The following is a 22987-nucleotide window of genomic DNA, read 5'->3' as shown; positions in this document are numbered from 1 at the left end:
TGGCCATTGGGCTACTTTTGGGCTATTTTTGATTGACCATTGGGCTGGTTTTGTTGCGAAAACCTGGCAACCCTGCTGGAGTTCCTCATCTGGCCTCAGACGGGAACAGAATCTTTGAGGTCATGAAATGCCCCACTTTACAGCAGAATAAAACATGTTAACAGCCTGGTACAAATTGTGGTTTTGCCTTTATACGGCTAAATTTGACCTTAATGACAACTGTGAGGGGGTGAATTATAGATGTGTGTGAATCTGAGCTTCTCAGGCGACTGTGTGTAATCTGAATCATTCATGATGGTAATAAACACTGGCTGTGCACTTAATAAAAACACTGCTAAAGATGCTAATGCTCAAAGTGCCATATTTCAGTGTTTTCAGCAGATCTCTTCAGATCCTGAGGGCCGGCGATTAACTGCAGTCATTGGTGAGTGTTTGACTTTATTCTTCATATCATCAGTAATACAGAAGCAGAGAAGCTGTAATTCATTCATGGCTCTAGTTTTAGGCTATTGATCAGTTCTTCTTACACACTGCATTTAACACACACACACACACCTCTTCAGTCTTAAACCGTATATACATTTAAAATAATTTCAACCTGAATATAAGCAGCTTCATCGTAATCATGTTCAAACTCTACATACGGTAAATGAACAGAAAGGTTTGGTTAGCAGACTTTATTCAGCGATCAGCCGCTGGTCATTTATAAGCGTTGGCTTTGTGTTTGGGCAGAAAAGTGAAGTTCTTCGGCACCGGTCCCAACAGCATCTCACTGCAGAGCACACACACACACACACACACACAGAGAACAAAACAGGATGTTACTTTATTTAATCAGACATTAGGAAGTGAGTATATATAAATAAAACACACTCAGCTTAAAAGGAGATCTCAGTCAATGTTTTCATCCAAACGTTTTTAACTTTTGCACAAAATTGGAGGAACACAAAACATTTGTAAATAAGCAGCGTTTACATCCCACGTGTTCAAGAAAATAAAATCATTACTTCCAGAGAAACTGGTGCTGAATATCAGTAATAAACCAAGTTGCTCAATCACTCTTTTCCCGTCTCACGGCGTCAGGCGAAACACACACACACACACACACGTTTGTTTTTGTGACATATGGGGACATTCCATAGGAATAATGGTTTTTATACTGTACAAACCGTAGTCTATCACCTTACACTGCCCCTAAACCTACCCATCACACACACACTGCCCCTAAACCTACCCATCACACACACACTGCCCCTAAACCTACCCATCACACACACACACACACACACACACACCCACTGCCCCTAAACCTACCCATCACACACACACACACACACCCACTGCCCCTAAACCTACCCATCACACACACACACACACACACACACACTGACCCTACCCCTAAACCTACCCATCACACACACACACACACACACACACACACACACACACACACACACACACACACACACACACACACACACACACACACACACACTGACCCTACCCCTAAACCTACCCATCACACACACACACACACACCCACTGCCCCTAAACCTACCCATCACACACACACACACACACACCCACTGCCCCTAAACCTACCCATCACACACTCACACACACACACACACACACACACACACCCACTGCCCCTAAACCTACCCATCACACACACACACACACACACACACACACACACACACACACACACACACACACACACACACACACACACACACACACACACACACACACACAGCCCCTAAACCTACCCATCACACACACACACACACACCCACTGCCCCTAAACCTACCCATCACACACACACACACACACACTGACCCTACCCCTAAACCTACCCATCACACACACACACACACACACACACACACACACACACACACACACACACACACACACACACACACACACACACACACACACACACACACACACACACACACACACACTGACCCTACCCCTAAACCTACCCATCACACACACACACACACACCCACTGCCCCTAAACCTACCCATCACACACACACACACACACACCCACTGCCCCTAAACCTACCCATCACACACTCACACACACACACACACACACACACACACACTGCCCCTAAACCTACCCATCACACACACACACACACACACACACACACACACACACACCCACTGCCCCTAAACCTACCCATCTCACACACACACACACACACACACACACACACACACACACACACACACACACACACACACACACACACACACACACACACCCACTGCCCCTAAACCTACCCATCACACACACACACACACACACACTGCCCCTAAACCTACCCATCACACACACACACACACACACACACACACCCACTGCCCCTAAACCTACCCATCACACACACACACCCACTGCCCCTAAACCTACCCATCACACACACACACACACACACACACACACACACACACCCACTGCCCCTAAACCTACCCATCACACACACACACCCACTGCCCCTAAACCTACCCATCACACACACACACACACACACACACACACACACACACACACACACACACACACTGCCCCTAAACCTACCCATCACACACACACACACACTGACCCTACCCCTAAACCTACCCATCACACACACACACACACACACCCACTGCCCCTAAACCTACCCATCACACACACACACACACACACCCCCACTGTCCCTAAACCTACCCATCACACACACACACTGACCCTACCCCTAAACCTACCCATCACACACACACACACACCCACTGCCCCTAAACCTACCCATCACACACACACACACACACACACACACCCACTGCCCCTAAACCTACCCATCACACACACACACACACCCACTGCCCCTAAACCTACCCATCACACACACACACACACCCACTGCCCCTAAACCTACCCATCACACACACTGACCCTACCCCTAAACCTACCCATCACACACACACACCCACTGCCCCTAAACCTACCCATCACACACACACACACACACACACACACACACACACACACCCACTGCCCCTAAACCTACCCATCACACACACACACACACACTGACCCTACCCCTAAACCTACCCATCACACACACACACACACCCACTGCCCCTAAACCTACCCATCACACACACACACACACACACACCGCCCCTAAACCTACCCATCACACACACACACACACTGCCCCTAAACCTACCCATCACACACACACACCCACTGCCCCTAAACCTACCCATCACACACACACACCCACTGCCCCTAAACCTACCCATCACACACACACACCCACTGCCCCTAAACCTACCCATCACACACACACACCCACTGCCCCTAAACCTACCCATCACACACACACACACACACACACACACAGCCCCTAAACCTACCCATCACACACACACACACACCCACTGCCCCTAAACCTACCCATCACACACACACACACACACACAGCCCCTAAACCTACCCATCACACACACACACACACCCACTGCCCCTAAACCTACCCATCACACACACACACACACACACACACACACACACCCACTGCCCCTAAACCTACCCATCACACACACACACCCACTGCCCCTAAACCTACCCATCACACACACACACACACACCCACTGCCCCTAAACCTACCCATCACACACACACACACACACCCACTGCCCCTAAACCTACCCATCACACACACACACCCACTGCCCCTAAACCTACCCATCACACACACACACACACACACACCCACTGCCCCTAAACCTACCCATCACACACACACACACACACCCACTGCCCCTAAACCTACCCATCACACACACACACACACCCACTGCCCCTAAACCTACCCATCACACACACACACACACTGACCCTACCCCTAAACCTACCCATCACACACACACACACACACACACACCCCCACTGCCCCTAAACCTACCCATCACACACACACACACACACACACCCCCACTGTCCCTAAACCTACCCATCACACACACACACACACACACACACACCCCCACTGTCCCTAAACCTACCCATCACACACACACACACACACACACACACACACATCCACTGCCCCTAAACCTACCCATCACACACACAGTCGTGATAGGCGCTTCTGAATGAATACACACACACACACTCAGGGTGCTTTCACACCTGCCTTGTTTGGTCCGGATTTTCGGACTTTTGGTACGAACCAAAATTACAGGTGTGAAACCTCCCTCGGACCACGGTCAACCAAACAGACGAAATTTGGTCCGACGAAAAGAGGTAGTCTCGGTCCGGACCAAACTGAACAAAGGTTCGGTTCGTTTCTTGTGTGAAAGCATTTTCTGTATAGTTCGGACTTTCAGACCATTTACAGGAAGTTCTGGTGTAGGATTAGTGAAAAAACACAGGTTAAACTCACAGCACATGCAGTGATGGAGCGCGCAGCATTTTAAACACAACCGCTTGTGTAGTCATGTCAGCTCGCGTGAACAGCGTGCTCTGCTTGTGAATATATATATATATATTTCTAATGTTCTAATGTCTGTGAGATGAGTATATGCTGAGTTTCGGTTTATTTATGAGACCGCTCCGGTTCATGTGCAGCGCAAATGATCACTCCGTCACGGGATGTCTGCTATATTATTTATTTAAGCTTATTTATTAAATTCAGGCAAATGATGAAACATTTATTAAAATTAAGATACAAAATACAAAGCTTTCTACAAAACAAATCTTAATGAAGTGGTCAAAATTATTTCTGACTCGATGTCTTTGTCATATATTGCACATCTGTGCACGTTTCATAATCAATATAGCCTAGATGAAATTTAAAAATAACATTATAATATTTAAACATAACTATAAAACAAAACACATTGTTTGGCTAAAAAGCCTATATCTTCTAGGAGCTTCTAGGAGTTCATTTGGTGGATTTGCCTCGAGTATAGTTGGTGCTGCAGATAGTAGTGCCATAATATTAACAGTATTGGCAACGATGCGTCTGTTCAGTCATTCCTGTCAAAGTTAGCCGCTGAATTGACAACACACTGACGTCAGACGCACGTCCGCTAACAAACCAATCAATGTTAAGATGCAGCCCACAGAGATGAAGACGACAGGACGCCAGTGCGAGTGTAAAGTTCTTTGGTGCGCTCGCAGAACTGCAATGTGAAAGCAAACCAAAAAGAACCAAATGTCCAAACACAAACTTTGATTCGGACCTTGGTGCGGACTTTCAGGTGTGGAAACGCCCTCATACTCTCTTCTAGAGGGAGTTAAACCCAATCTTTCTGATCTCAGACTTTGACTCGGGCGTCTCAGAGCCACCAAACCAACATCTGAGATGCTGCGACGCCATTGGTCCACTGGTTAGGCCAGTTATCGAATCACAGCCCCCACTGAGCCAAAGCCACATGAGTTTGGGGGATTTATTTGGTAAATATGGTACCATTGTAATTCATGTGCTTATTAGTCTTCTTATGGATAAAAAAAATGTTTTATGAGCATTTTTTTAATTTTCGCATTTCCATCCAGTTCACGCGATAGAGCAAAATGTGCATAAAACAGGAGGACGGCTAATGTAGCGCACACCAGTGGAGTCACCTGATCTGAATCCAGTCGCCCACGTGTTGGCTGGCCATCAGAGACTCCAGGTAATCTCGGCCCATGTAGAACGGCGGACGCTCGTTGATCTTCTGCGGGACTCGCTCCAACAATCCCACGGGAATATACCTGAACACACACACACACACACACACACACACACACAGAGAGAGTTAACACACATGCGCTGGCAGGGTTGTAGGAATTACTGTGACATTGGGGGGGGCATCGCTGAAGTAGCCTATCCCAGGCTAAAGATGTGAACCGTGATGCCGTATTATTCTGCTGTTAATATTGTATTCTGCAGATGCCTAACTTACGATATTTTTCTTTGCGTGAGGCAGCGATTAATGTGCATAAGTCACTCAGGCCCACAGAGAGCTTTATTCTGGACATTCAGATTCAGATTTCGGCTGAAGCCGCAGATATTAGACTACCTAAGAAGCTCCAGTAAACCGGCTTATATTGAGGCCTTTCTTCTGCATGGCCATATTCTCGGTCCCTTAATCGTAATATCGGCGCGCTTTTATAATGAGGTCGTTCGGTGGCTCCACCGAGAAAATGATCTCTCTATGATCTGCATATGTGCATTTAAAGATGTTCTGAAGGCCAAACAATTAGATAACAATATCTTGAGAACCATGTTAGTGGGCAAATATGACTGAAAGTAAATCTGGTTAGCTGATGTTTATCCTTTATATCGTCTGTAGTTACGCCCCTTTAAAAATTTATTTTGTTTATTAAACACAAAGTTTTTGTTTTCAAAAGCATTTCTGAATTCAGTTCATATTTCTAAAACACTAAATTCCAAGACAAAATAACGAAATGGGAAAAAAACAACACTTCGAGATATTCTACCCCCACGCAAACATTTCGCTCTTTTAATATTAATTAATGCTTCAAAATGGCCGGCGGTGTAGGCTAATGATTGGGTGGGACACATGTGAGGGTGAGGAGCAATCCCAGAGTATGGGCTCCTGGTTTGTCCTCCTCACCTGCACAGGAAGGAGAGCCACTCCAGCAGGAAGCTGCGCGTCTTCTCCACGCCCTGAGTGTCGGAGCCCCAGTGCTCCAGGCCGTAGTGGCTGAAGTCCCGCAGGATCTCCAGTCTCTCTCCGGAGGAAATGTCCCAGTGTCTGCTCTCCTTAATCTCCGTGAAGAGCCACGGCTTGATCAGCGCACCTCTGACAACAGGAAGCGGTTTGTTCAGCACACAACACACACACACACAAACAGAGAACACACACAGAGCACACACACAGTGGAATCAGAAGCAGACTGACCTCGCCACCATGACCCCTGACACTCCCGTCTCTCTGGCCTTCATGGCGTCTTCATACGTCAGGATATCTCCATTCCCTGTGGAAAACACAGCAGAGACTCAAAGCATCTCTCACACACCCTCTCTCACACACAGACACACACTCATACACAAACACACACACATATACACTTACTCTCTTACACACACACTCATACACTCACTCACTCACACACACACACACACACACACATACACTTACCCTTTCTCACACTCATACACAAACACACACACACACACACACACACACACACACACACATACATACACTTACCCTTTCTCACACTCATACACAAACACACACACATATACACTTACTCTCTTACACACACACTCATACACTCACTCACACACACACACACACACACACACACACATACACTTACCCTTTCTCACACTCATACACAAACACACACACTCACTCACTCATACACTTACTCACTCTCTTACACACACACACTCATACACTCACTCACCCTCTCACACACACACACTCACTCACACACACACACATACTCACCCTCTCACACTCATACACAAACACACACACTCACACACACTCATACACTTACTCACTCTCTCTCACTCTCTCACACACACACTCTTACCGAACAGCGGCACAGGAGCGGCGAGTTTAGAGCAGGTGTCGATATATTCCCAGTCAGCTGACTTTGTGTACCGTTGCTCCCGCGATCTGCCGTGCAGCTGCGGAGGAGAACACACACCGTGATCAACACACGCACACACACAAGCCGTGATGAACACACACACCGTGATCAACACACGCACACACACAAGCCGTGATGAACACACACACCGTGATCCGTCAGGATGAAGGCGGAGCCTACCGTAATGAGAGACACGCCCCACTTCTTCATCTCTGGGATCAGTTTGTGCGCGATGTTGCAATTCTGCTGAACTCCCGTTCGGATCTTCACCGTTAAAGGAACGTCCAGAACCTGCGGAGGAGCAAAGCAGACACGTCACACACACACCTGGACATGGATCTGCGCTAGGGATGGGCATTTTCCCAAAATATTCGTGTGTCTCTATAGGAAGTGTGTGTTTCTATGGGAACCGGAGCTTCTAACAGCAGCTGCAGTGACACGATGACTTTAGTAATCTGCGATTGGCTCTTTTTCGCCATATTGAGCGTAGAACTTTCTCCTGTTCATAATAATACGAGCGCACCATCTATTTATATAAATATATGAAGTCTTTGATTATACTCGTGACATTATCGCGGTGTCTTTGTCCAGTTCTGAATGCAATACATACATGCAAATGATAATAACTATATGACTAGTGAATATTAAATGGTGGATAGCCATTTATCTGCTGTCTGTTGGTCATCGCATCATCGTAGCTCCGCCCACGTCCCGCCTCTTTGCCCATTTTCTGTTATCCGGGCGACGCCCAGCTCGTCTCTCCTTTACGCTTCAGAACGGCTCTTCAGAATCATATGGGTGAAGTCACGGACACTACGGCCATATTTATTTTACAGTCTATGGATCAAATACAGTCAACTTATTAACCCGCTCCACAGCGCCACCCAGTTGATTTAGTTATAACTGCAAGATTTAGAGGGATTTATCATGGATTCAGTGCATTTACGGCCAGCCAAGCAACGCAGTTAAATTCTATTCGTATTTTTAGTTTTCGAAAATTAATTACAGAATGAATATTTGACTATTTGTGCACACCCCTAATCACACCCCTTACATAACCCGTCTATAATCAGATCGATCGGACGGAACAGCCTTCATGTAAAAGCGCCTCAGTCGATCAGACTCAGCTCCATCTGAATTAAAGACTGATTGGAGGTTCAGACCTGAAATAATTCAATCCACAGGGAAAACTCAGCGTGTAAATGTTCGGTTCACCTCAATCAGATCCTAAAATACCTTGCGAATGTTTACAACATCTTACGATCAAGCGTATGTTCATTCACGTCTCGCGTTTTAAGAACCGGTCAGTGGAGGAGACTGAACATTCACTAAATATTTCCTCAAAACGTCAATTATACCTACGGTTAAGACATTATCGTGCCGGTTTTCTCCAGTTCTGCAGACTGCTCATGTGCTGAAGTTTTGTTCGCAATACATAAACACAAACATAAACTAATATTTCAATAGGATTGTAACGTTAAGGCTTCATAAACAGAACTTGACCTTTGGTTTCCCAGGGAAACAACTACGAAATACATTATGAGTCATTTCACTCGGCGGCCATCTTAGAAACGCCTCTTGGTCGTAAGTGCAGCAGTTATCTCTTTGAATGGGGAAACTGTTCTGCAAGCTTACGATTAAATTTTATATTTAAAATCCCCAAAATCTGACAACAGCCGTCTCATATGTTTTTTCTAAATGCTTGAATTAAAGACAAATAGTGCATTTTTCAGCCTGGACAAAGCTAATGTGCAGTGTGTGTCTGTTTCTATGGGAACCGGAGCCTCTAACTGCAGCGACAAGATAACTTTACTAATCTGTGATTTATTTGCCATATTGCGCGTTGCACTTTCTCCTGTTCATAATAATACAAGTGCACCGTCTTATAGATATATATTAGGGATGCAACAATACAGTTAGTCCACGGTTCAATACATACCACGGTTTAACCACGGTTTTTCGGTTGTTTTTTTTGCTATTCTATTCTTAGGCTACAGGAACAGAAAAAGGTTAAGGAGAAAATGTTTTTATTACAATACTCTTTCTTTATTTTACTTAAAAGAATTAAACCCTTACTTAAACTTAAAACTTTACTTAAAAAAACCCTTGTACACATTCCAAGTGTATTGTATAATATTAAATAAATATATAAAGAGTTACAGTGGCAGCTCAGAGAAGAACAGTAGCATTTAAAGGTCCCGTTCTTCGCGTGTTTTCGAAGCTTTGATTATTTTTCCAGTGTGCAATATAACATGAGTTCATGTTTCGTGTGTAAAAAAACACAGTATTTTTCACACAATTGACTCATCTGTACAGCGCTGTTTCCTCTGTCCTAAACGCGGCCTGATGATTTCCTTGTTCTGTGAAGTCCCTCCTTCAGAAACACGTAACGAGTTCTGATTGGGCCAGCGGTTCCCGTGTTGTGATTGGACAGCAGCTTAGCGCACTTTGCCCGGAAAGGTCCCGCCTCTTACCATAACGGGGCGATGCAAGCGCTGAATGCGCGCTCTTCTCCCCGTGGGAGAGGAACGAGACCACGCCCCCTATTTTGCGTGTTCTTGTGGGCGGAGCTTTAGTCAACAAACGGTTCTAGTGACGTCATCACAGCAGGAAGTGCAGCGGTGTAGACCAAACCGGCCGCTCGCTGTCGGCTTTGAAAGGGAACTTCTGTTAAATAAAATATCTCGCTTGGCATTGAACTTTGAGCTTTATAATTGTACAGGTATTATTTATGCTCTAACAGCAACATTACACACTAACTAAAGTTTGAAAGATGGAATCGCGAAGAACGGGGCCTTTAAGTATGAAATTGAATGAATAAATGTAGGCTAAAATTAAAACTACATATCCTTCAATATACAACATTGATTAAAAGCTCCTGTATTAAAGGTCTTTTGTTGTTTTATTAACATCATTTTAGAGGTGAACTGTCCCTTTAAGGACAAGTGTTCACTATAGGCTACGCTACTGTCACTTTAAGACCTGCTCGCATCTCATAAACACACACACACAGATTTTACTTTCACTTCAGACATAACCAACTGTGTTTATATATATAAGAACTGACAATGATGTAGAAATGTGTACATTGAATGCAATGTAAGTCACTTTGGATAAAAGCATCTGCCAAATGCATAAATGTAAATGTAAAATATATGTTAACCGTGTGTGTATTTGACAGAATTAGCGCAGTAAGACGTGTGTTTGACGGACGTTTAGTGCGAGCGCTCAATGTAAAGCAGTGCATAAGAACGCCAATGAAATGTTTAACCGGCAAGGCTTTAAAACACGGCTAACACCCCTAACTTTAGCTATATTTGCTCATATCAGCTCGTAGACTCACAGGCACACTCAAAAAGAGCTGAAATAAACTGAGAGAAATATTTCAAACGGAGAGAAATTGAAATAATTAATTCAATGCAAAACCGAAAAAAAAACACAATTCACCAGCGCGTATTGAACCGTGAGTGCCGTAGCGAACGGTTCAATATTTTATTGAGTATTGTGGCATCCCTAATATAAATAGTCTTTGATTATACTCATGACATTATCACGGCATCTTTCTCCAGTTCTGACTGTAATACAGACATTCAAATGAGAATGATTATGTGAATCGGATTGTGACGTTTAGGCTTCATATAATCAGAACTTGCCGAATCTGAGGACTGGACTGATGAAAATGTGAGCATATCTACAAACCTACTGACGTCCAATGAGGCAGCTCAACACCACGACACAAGACTAACATCACCCAACACACACTTTAGACACACTTCACACTGATGAGCGAGGTCTCGGGTCACTTACAGAGTTCATCCCCCTCACGATTTGCTCAAATTTGGTGGTTCGCGTCATGAGGCCACATCCGCCGCCCTGAAGAAACACAAATCAGTTCATCACTGCGAAAGCTGTTCTTCTTCTGGTGTGCTGGAGTATTCAGGGTCAAACTGAGCTCCTTTCATTTACAACTCCACAAACACCAGCTCATGTAAAAACCTCTCCTCACTGACCGATGGTTTAAACACAACAGCTCCTCTCTGCGCTAGTGCTAAATTTGACGAACATATTCTATATTAGCTGTACAAACACAAACTAAAAGCACTGCACTGCAAATGCTCTTCTTCTTTAGTATTTTTGTCTTGTTTCCAGTCTAAATATCTAAATATTCTTAAATCAAGATGCATTTACTAGATCAGTAAAACGACATGAGATATCTTTTCTTGTTTTCTGGGGAGCAATATCAGAATGAAGAGTTTTTGAGCTCTCGGCCGGGTTTCTGAACGTCACCTTCTTGTAAACGAGATCGATGGGGCAGCCGGAGTTTATATCCACAAAATCCACATCGATGTTCTGATTGAGCAGCTCGGCACATCGGGTCATGGTGTCGGGAAAACAGCCTTCCAGCTGAAACACACACACACACAAGTTCACGGAGTCAGAATGAAGCGGTCACCTCAGGAAGTGATCACCTAGGGCCGTGACGACCAAAGCCTCGATTCATGAACATTTGACCTCGATTACGATTGATGAACATTATGTTTTTCCTCATAGTTCACTGATTAGGTTTGTACTGTAGCGTCGGTCATCTATTACAGCTGCGATATTTATTCTAATGAAGATCTGCATTTCTTTGTGATTTTAAAGTCCTCTAAGGGACGTTTGGCTTCCAGCAGTTATTGCCCCTGGGGCAGATCATCAGATAAATGAACACAGGCGGCCTACAGTACATTCATTAGAGAGCATTACAGATCAGTTCATCATCCATCATTCCTTCCACACATTTATCTGTCCATCCATCACCCACCCATTCTTTTATCCATCCATCCATCCATCCATCCATCCGTCACCCACCCATTCTTTTATCCATCCATCCATCCATCCGTCACCCACCCATTCTTTTATCCATCCATCCATCCATCCGTCACCCACCCATTATTTTATCCATCCATCCATCCATCCGTCACCCACCCATTCTTTTATCCTATCCATCGTCCATCCATCCACCCACTCACCCATCCTTTTATCCATCCATCCATCCATCCGCCTACCCACCCATCCATCCATCCATCACCCACCCATTCTTTTATCCATCGTCCATCCATCCTTTTATCCATCCATCCGTCAACCCCCCATTATTTTATCCATCGTCCATCCATCCACCCACTCACCCATCCTTTTATCCATCCATCCATCCATCCGCCTACCCACCCATCCATCCATCCATCACCCACCCATTCTTTTATCCATCGTCCATCCATCCTTTTATCCATCCATCCGTCAACCCCCCATTATTTTATCCATCGTCCATCCATCCACCTACCCAACCATCCTTTTATACATACATCCCCCACCCATACTTTTATCCATCCATCCATTCACCCATTTTTTATCCATCCATCCATCCACTCACCCATCCTTTTATCCATCCACCCATCCATCCATCACACACCCATTCTTTTATCCATCTGTCCATCCATCCTTTTATCCTTCCATCCGTCACCCACCCATTATTTTATCCATCGTCCATCCATCCACCTAACCAACCATCCTTTTATCCATCCATCCATCCATCACCCACCCATCCTTTTTTCCATCCATCCCCCACCCATACTTTTATCCATCCATCCATCCATCAATCACCCACCCATCCTTTTATCCATCCATCCCCCACCCATACTTTTATCCATCCATCCATCCATCCATCCATCCATCCATCCACCCATTCTTTTATCCATCCATCCATCCATCCATCCACCCATTCTTTTATCCATCCATCCATCCAAACTGCACTTGATGTGACTGACTGACAGAGTCGCGTGACTAAAACCGAAATAACCGGCATGGGGAAAATCCATCGGTTAGAGGTTCTGAATCTCGGTCTCGATTACTTTTCGCTGATATTAACTGATATTAACTGAAATAACTGATATTATCAGGTGTGACGTGCCGCACCTGGACGCCGAACAGATCTTCGGTGGCGTGTCTCTTGAGAAGAGCCCATTCGGACGCCTGCCCCTGCAGCAGATTGGTGCACATGGCCATCTCTCCACACGTGATGTCGGCTCCGAAACGCTTACACACACGCCGGAACGGCAGATTACCGCACTGCACAGAACACACCCAATGAGCTGGTATAATTCATAAATTAATTATTAATACCGAAGGAACCGGGAGACTTTACCGTAGTGAGAGGAGCCAGATACAGCTTGTCTGTGAAATCCACCTGAGATCAGAGAAGACAAGACCAGATTAATATACAAAATAAATCTCTTAGATAAAACATATCAACAAACTGAGCTGCTCTGTGTATTCTGACAGCTTTCTCTCAGAACCAGCATTAACTTCTGGAGCAGTTTGAGCTCCAGTAGCTGGTCTGTTTGATCGGACCCCACGGGCCAGCCTTCGCTCCCCACGGTCATCAATGAGCCTTGGCCGCCCATGACCCTGTGGCCGGTTCTCCACTGGTCCTTCCTTGGAGCACTTTTGATAGATACTGACCACTGCAGACCGGGAACAGCCCACAAGAGCTGCAGTTTTGGAGATGCTCTGACCCAGTCGTCTAGCCGTCACAATCTGGCCAAACTCGCTCAAATCCTTACGCTTGCCCATTTCTCCTGCTTCACACACATCAACTCTGAGGACAAAATGTTCACTTGCTGCCTAATATATCCCACCCACTAACAGGAGCCGTGATGAAGAGATCATCAGTGTTACTCACGTCACCTGTCAGGGGTCATAATATTATGCCTGATCAGTGTATATGGCTCATATATGGTAAAAAACCTGTATGGTTTTTAAAGCTCCTATTTCTCTTGTATAACACACATCTGTTTACACGTCTTGACAATGTAGCAGGTCATCCATGTACTCTATGCACTAAATACAGTATTCTGGAGGAATATGCTGGACATACTGCAGAAATATAGTACGCCATTCCACACACACCTGTTTCTTTTCAGATGGTCGCAGCTTGATGATGTCAGCGTCCGTAATCGGCCCCACAGTCTTCACAGGAACCGCATTCCCCTGCAATTCACATCATATTCACAGATTTCATTAAAACATTGTTTTTGGCTCTCCCAGAGCAGGTTTTCCTGCTTGAATGTTGATTATTATCAGATCGGAAGGGCATTTATTTTCAATAAAAATGGAGAAAATATTAGAAAAGTGGAAATAAAGCGTCTAACGTGTTTAATAATAAGTGTTTCTCAGTTAGGGGTACACAGACGTGCTGAATTAGAGACGATACACTGCAAAGCATGCTCTTCTTACTCAGTCATTTTCTCTTGTTTCTAGTCTAAATATCTAAAGCCGAGTTCACACTGCCCGATTTTTGCCCCGATTTTGAGTCGCCGACAGGTTTTGCGAAATCGCCGACAAATGCCCGAGATCATCGGCAAATCGGTGCTCGTGTACGCGAGTGACAATCACATAGTGTGAATAATCAAAGACCCGATCAGAGAGAATCGCCGACAAATGTTCGAGATCACAGGCAAATCGGTGCTCGTGTACGCGAGTGACAATCACACAGTGTGAATAATCAAAGACCCGATCAGAGAGAATCGCCGACGAGTCGCAGACGCCGGGGAGATGTTTGGCGTGCTGAACATCTGGAGCTGTCGGCGATTGAAACTCCTGCTGTGTGAAACGAGTTCAGACTGAAAATCACATCGGCGATGACCGACAGCCAATGAGAGAGTGAGATACAGGGCAGCGGGAGGTTCAGGGAGGAGCTATAGAGCAGAATATCAGTATTTTAATAGATATATTTACAATTCTATCAAACAGAAACAGAGGCCAAACATTTGCACATCCAGCCACAGCCGCAGCCGCAGCACATTACAAAATTATTTATTTACCTCAAACTGTCTTTGCAGAACACAATCCTGGCTCCCTCTGTCTCTCCAACAATTTCTTCTGCCATAATCTTTTCTTTTTCGCCACAAATCAGCGCACAGACAATTTGAAGCAAACTTTGTGCAGTTTATCATTTTTAATAACAATTCCAAGTCTCGCGCGAGAACTCCGGTCTGACGCACGTGTGATCTCGCGTTGTTTACTCGTAACATCGCGCGTGTGTTTGGGAAACGTAGTTTGCGCACCGGAGAGAGAGAGAGTTGTCGGCGATTCTTCCTCTCGTTCAGTCATGCAGTGTGAGCTCCTCTGTCATCAAACCATCGGTCAGTGTGAACACAGCAGAGACTGAATGATACCCCAGATAGTCACGCAGTGTGAATAGAGCAGTGACCCGACTCGAGTTTGAACATCGAGCAGTCTGAACTAGGCTTAACAATTCTTAAATAAACAACATAAGATGTTTGTCCTTGTTTTCTAGTAAATGCATCTTGATTTAAGAATATTTAGATATTTGGGCTGGAAACAAGAATTAAATACTAAATAAGAAGAGCATGTTTTTAGTGTTCTTATTTCAGTTACACTGCACAAAATGCCTTTCTTACGCAGTATTTTTGTCTTGTTTCTAGTCAGAACACCTCAAAATTCTTACATTAAGAAACATTTACTAGACAAGTTAACATTTTTTGTCTTGTTTTGGGGAAAAATAACTCAAAATGAAGAGAGTTTTTGCTTAAAATAAGATAAATAATCTGCCAATGGGGTGAGAAAAATAATCTTGTTTTCTGTTTGAATTAAGATTATTTTTCTCACCCCATTGGCAGATTATTTATCTTATTTTAAGCAAAAACTCTCTTCATTTTGAGTTATTTTTCCACCAAAACAAGACAAAAATGATTACTTGTCTAGTAAATACTTCTTGTTTTAAGAATTTTTAGATGTTTGGACTAGAAACAAGACAAAAAAATGTTTGCAGTGTGGTCAGTTTAGATTTCCTACAGCACGGTGAGATGATACCTGATGTCTCACCTGTCTCACCTGTGTCTGATGATACCTGATGTCTCACCTGTGTCTGATGATACCTGATGTCTCACCTGTGTCTCCTTCTCCTCCTTCTCCTCCTCTTTGTTCTCATTGTGCCGCTCCTCCATCTTCTTTCCCCGGCTGATGGTCTTCAGGTAGGCCTCGGTGCCCGTGAAGCTCACCTGTTTCTTCCGCAGGCGTCTCTGCAGGTCTTTATCCAGGTGGTTTCTGACGGCCTCCCTCTCAGCGCAGGGTTTGTACAGCTCCTCGTTCACCAGGTTCTTCAGCTCGGCGCTCGTGTGAGCTTTGGCGAACCTGCAGGTGAGGCCGTAGTGACACCTGCCGAAGGTGTTGAACAGGTAACACTGATCTCCCAGATCCGCAGCTTTGGTGCTCATGTACTCGGACGCGTCGTGGATGAAGCGGCATTTATCGCCGTAGAAGCACTTGGTGTCTCGCTCCTGGAAGACACAGGAACATTACGGTAAAACAAACCATACATCAAGATTATTTTTAACCTTTAAAGGGTTAGTTCACCCAAAAATGATGAATGACTCTCCCTAATGTCGTTGTGTGTGTGTCTTTAAAGAAGCATTAATCACCTGAACGATTGATGGACACAGTCGTCTCTCTTCATAGCTCTGAGGTTTCATGCGAGGTCTGGATTTATTCTGTCCTCTCATCTTCTTCTTCTCCTTCTTGTCCGGCTCCTCCTGCGCTCCATCGCTGTCCAGTCGGATCCTCTTCTGCTCCGGCTCTCCAGAGTCGGGCTCCGCATCGTCGCTCTTCTGACCCGGCCGGCCCGAATCCAGGAACTGATGGAACTTCTCTTTGGTGGTGAGGAACCTGGGAACGTGTTTGAGTACATCAGTCATGAGCCACTAATAAACCCGTATCGCTCAACAGCTGTTTAAATCATATTATCAGACATTATCCGATATTATCAGACATTATCGGACCTTATCCGATATTATCGGACATTATCCGATATTATCAGACATTATCCGATATTATCAGACATTATCCGATATTATCAGACATTATCCGATATTACAGACATTATCCGATATTACAGACATTATCGGACATTATCCGATATTATCGGACATTATCCGATATTATCGGACATTATCCCACATTATCCAATATTATCCGATATTATCCGACATTATCCGATATTATCAGACATTATCCGATATTATCAGACATTATCCGACATTATCCGATATTATCAGACATTATCCGACATTATCCGAAATTATCAGACATTATCCGACTTTATCAGAGATTATCCGACATTATCAGACATTATCCGACATTATCCGACATTATCAGACATTATCCGATATTATCAGACATTATCCGATATTATCAGACATTATCAGACATTATCCGATATTATCAGACATTATCGGACATTATCCCACATTATCCGATATTATCCGATATTATCCGACATTATCCGATATTATCAGACATTATCCGATATTATCAGACATTATCCGACATTATCAGACATTATCAGACATTATCCGATATTATCAGACATTATCCGACATTATCCGAAATTATCAGACATTATCCGACTTTATCAGAGATTATCCGACATTATCAGACATTATCCGACATTATCAGACATTATCCGACATTATCAGACATTATCCGATATTATCAGACATTATCCGATATTATCAGACATTATCAGACATTATCCGATATTATCAGACATTATCGGACATTATCCGACATTATCGGACATTATCCGATATTATCGGACATTATCCGATATTATCGGACATTATCCGATATTATCAGACATTATCCGATATTACAGACATTATCTGATATTATCAGACATTATCGGACATTATCCGATATTATCGGACATTATCCGATATTATCGGACATTATCCGATATTATCAGACATTATCCGATATTATCCGATATTATCAGACATTATCCGATATTATCAGACATTATCCGATATTATCAGACATTATCCGACATTATCAGACATTATCCGATATTATCAGACATTATCCGACATTATCAGACATTATCCGATATTATCAGACATTATCCGACATTATCAGACATTATCAGACATTATCAGACATTATCCGACATTATCCGACATTATCAGACATTATCCGATATTATCAGACATTATCCGACATTATCCGATATTATCAGACATTATCCGATATTATCCGATATTATCAGACATTATCAGACATTATTAGACATTATCCGATATTATCCGATATTATCAGATATTATCAGACATTATCCGATATTATCAGACATTATCCAATATTATCAGACATTTTCCGATATTATCAGACATTATCCGATATTATCCGATATTATCAGACATTATCAGACATTATTAGACATTATCCGATATTATCCGATATTATCAGATATTATCAGACATTATCCGATATTATCAGACATTATCCAATATTATCAGACATTATCCGACATTATCAGACATTATCCGATATTATCAGACATTATCCGATATTATCAGACATTATCCGATATTGTCCGATATTATCAGACATTATCCGATATTATCAGACATTATCCGATATTATCAGACATTATCCGATATTATCAGACATTATCCGATATTATCAGAAATTATCAGACATTATCCGATATTATCAGACATTATCCGATATTATCAGTTATTATCAGACATTATCCGATATTATCAGACATTATCCGATATTATCAGTTATTATCAGACATTATCCGATATTATCAGACATTATCCGATATTATCAGATATTATCAGACATTATCCGACATTATCCGACATTATCCGATATTATCCGATATTATCAGATATTATCAGACATTATCCGATATTATCAGATATTATCAGACATCCGATATTATCAGTTATTATCAGACATTATCCAATATTATCCGATATTATCCGACATTATCCGATATTATCCGATATTATCAGTTATTATCAGACATTATTACACGACTCTGTGAAATACTTGATTCTGATTGGTCAATCGCCCATTCCAGCGGTATGTTATTCCCAGATAACACACACCGCTCATCCGGGTACTGCGAGTTATCTTGACCGGTTCTACTTCTGTGCTTAACGCTGGCGCCATCTTGTGGCTTAAACAGTCGTGGGTTACAATGGGAGACTTCAAGGCGGGTTTCCTTTATAAAGTTTTTAATATGGATATTTTTCTGACACAAACGCATCGATTGGAATCAGAAGGCTCTATTAACCCATCGGAGTCGTGTGGAGCACGTTATTTGACGGACAGCTGCATTTAATGGACTTCAGAAACAGCTCCAACTACTGCTTGGATTAACGTTAGCCTGGACTTTTTAAATATAACTCTGATTGTATTCGTCTGACAGAAGAATGTCATAAACACCTATAATGACCTGAGGGTGAGTAAATCAGAGGCTTGGTTTCATTTTTGGCTGAACTAACCCTTTCAGCATTCATTCTCAACATTTAGCAGCAATAGATAAAGGCTTAAAGCAGAACGGAACTGTTTTCCTTCGCGGAAGCTTTGCGTAAGAGCTAATAAAATATTTAATCTCAAGACAATATTTAGTGTGTAATTTATCTGAGACTAGTAGGCGTGTAATAAGCGGGATAATGTCCACCCAGCCGGTTGTTATCTCAGAATAAACCCCTTCAGAGTGACGCTCCGCTTCGCCTCGGGGTCCTGATCGCTCTGAAGGGGTTTATTCTGAGATAACAACCGGCTGGGTGGACATTAGCCCTTACGTATCAGACATTATTTAATATAATCAGACATCATTAGGCATGATCCAATATTATCAGACATTATCCGATATTGTCAGATATCATTGGACATTATCAGAATATTTCAGACATTATCAAACATCAAATCCTGATGATCAATAACTCTTAAACGCCTACCTCTGCTCTTTTGTGACCCGGGTCGCTAATGACCCGAGGTGTGTAACAGTGTAAGTATATTTTACTACACAACAATAATTGAATCTTTGATGACTGATTAAGTGCAATTGACCTTTATTCCACAAGGTGGCGATGTCTGATACACAATGATGAAGTGACGGTGCACTCATAGTCACCGCAGGCAGAAAACAAACGAATATGAAGAATCATCGGCAACACTTGAAATGGCTCAGATTTACTGCAAAGCAAGTGCTAAACACAATCAGATATCAGTGTCACTGATGGTGGATCTGATCAAAATATTGCTTTTGAAGATGTTTAAGATTAGATTATGTTTTAGAAGGCGAATATGAGCCAGATGTTCTGGGAAATGAGCTCTGAGGAGGACAGTGATCATGGGATAAAACATCTGCTCAAACTGAACCTTCTGTAATTAATATCAGGAGAAGTTTTAATTTATCGTAAGAAAGATCGATCTGCGTTAGATATATAGGTCAGGGTCGCGAAATACCTAAATATGTAATAATGACTGTCAAAACATTCGTGCATTTAAGGATTAATATCATCAGGATCATAAACATACTGTTCTTTAATAGCAGCAGTTCCTTTCTCAGCCTCCACAGCCGAATCCATCCTGAACACTCAATCCTGCTGGAGAAAACAGAGCTGATCATAATGTCTTAAAGTGCTCATATTGAGGAAAACAGGACTTTTATTTTGAAACACATTTACATGTAACCTCAGCAGTACTCAGGCTTTTAAAACAGTGTAAAATATGTAATAAATAACACATCGCACAGTACAAGTATTACAGCTTAATGTGGTTATATTGTGGAAAACAGGACTTTTATTTTGAAACAAATATAATCATAATCATTATAATCATGAGCTCATTAACATAAGGCCGTCAGTATTTACACCTTATATAAAAATAAATAAAAAACTAATTATATTCAAATAAATTGACAAAAATAAAAAAGTACACATTATAATTAGATTAAAATAAAATAATTAAATTAACTAAAAACTGAACTAATTAGATTTTTAAAAGATGTGGAAATGTATATGTTTTGCTTTCTTGTGATTTTAGATGTACAAGACTGATCGTTAAACACAGATTTTCCCCACATATCTTATGGAATAATCATTTATTATCAGCTCGTGAATCCTTTCTCTTCCCTGATTGGTTTAATAAGGGCATTGTTTTTGTTTCAGACTTGGTAAATAATAATGAAGACTTAAATTCTTATAAATATTTAACTGAACGATATGATATAAACATGTCAAAACAGAAATACCTTTAATTTACAAAATCTATCCCTGCTAATTTGCTGTTTTTGGTGAAATCTTATAAAACATATTGTAATAGTCATTTGAATATCCCTCAACTATTTATACAAGGGGTTAATATCCTAGATGTTTAGTGTACAGATACATTTTTAAGGAATTTCCTCACTGTTAATAATTATTTAATTATTAAGGCCTATGTGAAAAGCACTTTCTTGTCAAGTTATGAACCCTAACAAAACAAAAGAAATCCATTTAAAAAGTATTCATCGGCAGTAATAAATACCGAAGTAAATTAACCCGAAATGTTTCCCCACTCTGCTCTTTTTGCCAAGAGGAGGAAGAATCTCTTTTACGTTTATTCTACTTCTGTTCTTCCTCTGAAAATGTTCGGCTTCAAATTTCAGCGTGTATTTCACCAGCTGTGTAATGTTTCTATCACAGGGGTTTTTCACTCTGATGTGTCTAAAGTAAAGAGCTTGACGATGTCTGAGACTTTATTTGTATGATGGGTAAATATCATATTCATAAAGCTAAATATCTTAAATTTAAACCTAACTGCAAAGTATTAGCTTGTGATTTACAGTTATTATCATCATCTACTCAAAAAAAATCCTCTCCATTAAAAAAAGCTTTGAGAACATCCCGTAATATAGAACACATTTTAGGTAAATTGTAATTTATTTATTATTTATTATTTATTTATCTCTGTATCTCCAGCATGTTCATTGTTCCGTATTGTCTTTTTTTTATTGATTTGTCACTATGCAATAAAAAAAGTAACTTAATGAAAACTAATATTTAGACATACCGTGAGAAATTAATATGATAATAATAAATTGATAAATTGGGTCTTTACACAGTAAACTATAAAGATGCCTTTTAAGTGAATAAGATGGAAACCGCTGACATTATATCATATATATTTTAATTGTAAGGACCAGAGGACTTACTCAAACATTATAATTGCCTTCAAAGGAAATGATAAAGTGCAAAATATGATTTATTTAGAGCCCTACTGGATCAAAAGGGTTAAAGTGCATGACAGTCGGAAAAACCTCGCGTGTCTGGAGAACGTGTGTGTGTGTGATTAACTAGCGATCGTACAGCAGCTCTGAGATCAGTTCTGATTAATATCTGATTATGATTATTGATCATCATCACTCACCGGTCAGTGAAGTTTCTCTGCACATGCACACAATCTCCAAGTGCGCAACTCCTAAAAGCGTCCGACCGGAAACACAAACAAGGCACTAAAG

The 22987-nt window shown here is 42.2% G+C and overlaps 1 protein-coding gene across 4 annotated transcripts; it reads right to left on the bottom strand.

Moving 5' to 3' along the window:
• Window positions 1–425: 425 nt before the first annotated feature.
• On the bottom strand, window positions 426–22987 carry dus3l (dihydrouridine synthase 3-like (S. cerevisiae)). Of its 4 annotated transcripts, none has more exons than XM_067425999.1 (15): window positions 22897–22987; window positions 21025–21089; window positions 17109–17352; window positions 16566–16967; window positions 14575–14655; window positions 13811–13852; window positions 13582–13734; window positions 11917–12033; window positions 11437–11502; window positions 7810–7920; window positions 7570–7666; window positions 6924–6999; window positions 6636–6824; window positions 5641–5769; window positions 426–772 (listed from the first exon to the last, which is right to left on the bottom strand). In XM_067425999.1, exons 2-15 carry the CDS (start codon window positions 21072–21074, stop codon window positions 700–702), a joined length of 1830 nt encoding a protein of 609 aa, XP_067282100.1. In that variant the 5' UTR covers window positions 21075–21089; window positions 22897–22987; the 3' UTR covers window positions 426–699. The 4 variants fall into 4 exon arrangements, with proteins under 4 accessions (XP_067282100.1, XP_067282102.1, XP_067282101.1 ...); XM_067426001.1 differs by having other exon boundaries at window positions 16578–16967; XM_067426000.1 differs by having other exon boundaries at window positions 21025–21092; window positions 22897–22979.

The sequence above is a fragment of the Pseudorasbora parva genome, chromosome 19, assembly GCF_024679245.1.
Source record: "Pseudorasbora parva isolate DD20220531a chromosome 19, ASM2467924v1, whole genome shotgun sequence".
NCBI lineage: Eukaryota > Metazoa > Chordata > Actinopteri > Cypriniformes > Gobionidae > Pseudorasbora > Pseudorasbora parva.
Note: the sequence above shows the minus strand (reverse complement) of the source record. Positions and strands in the feature narration are given on the sequence as shown.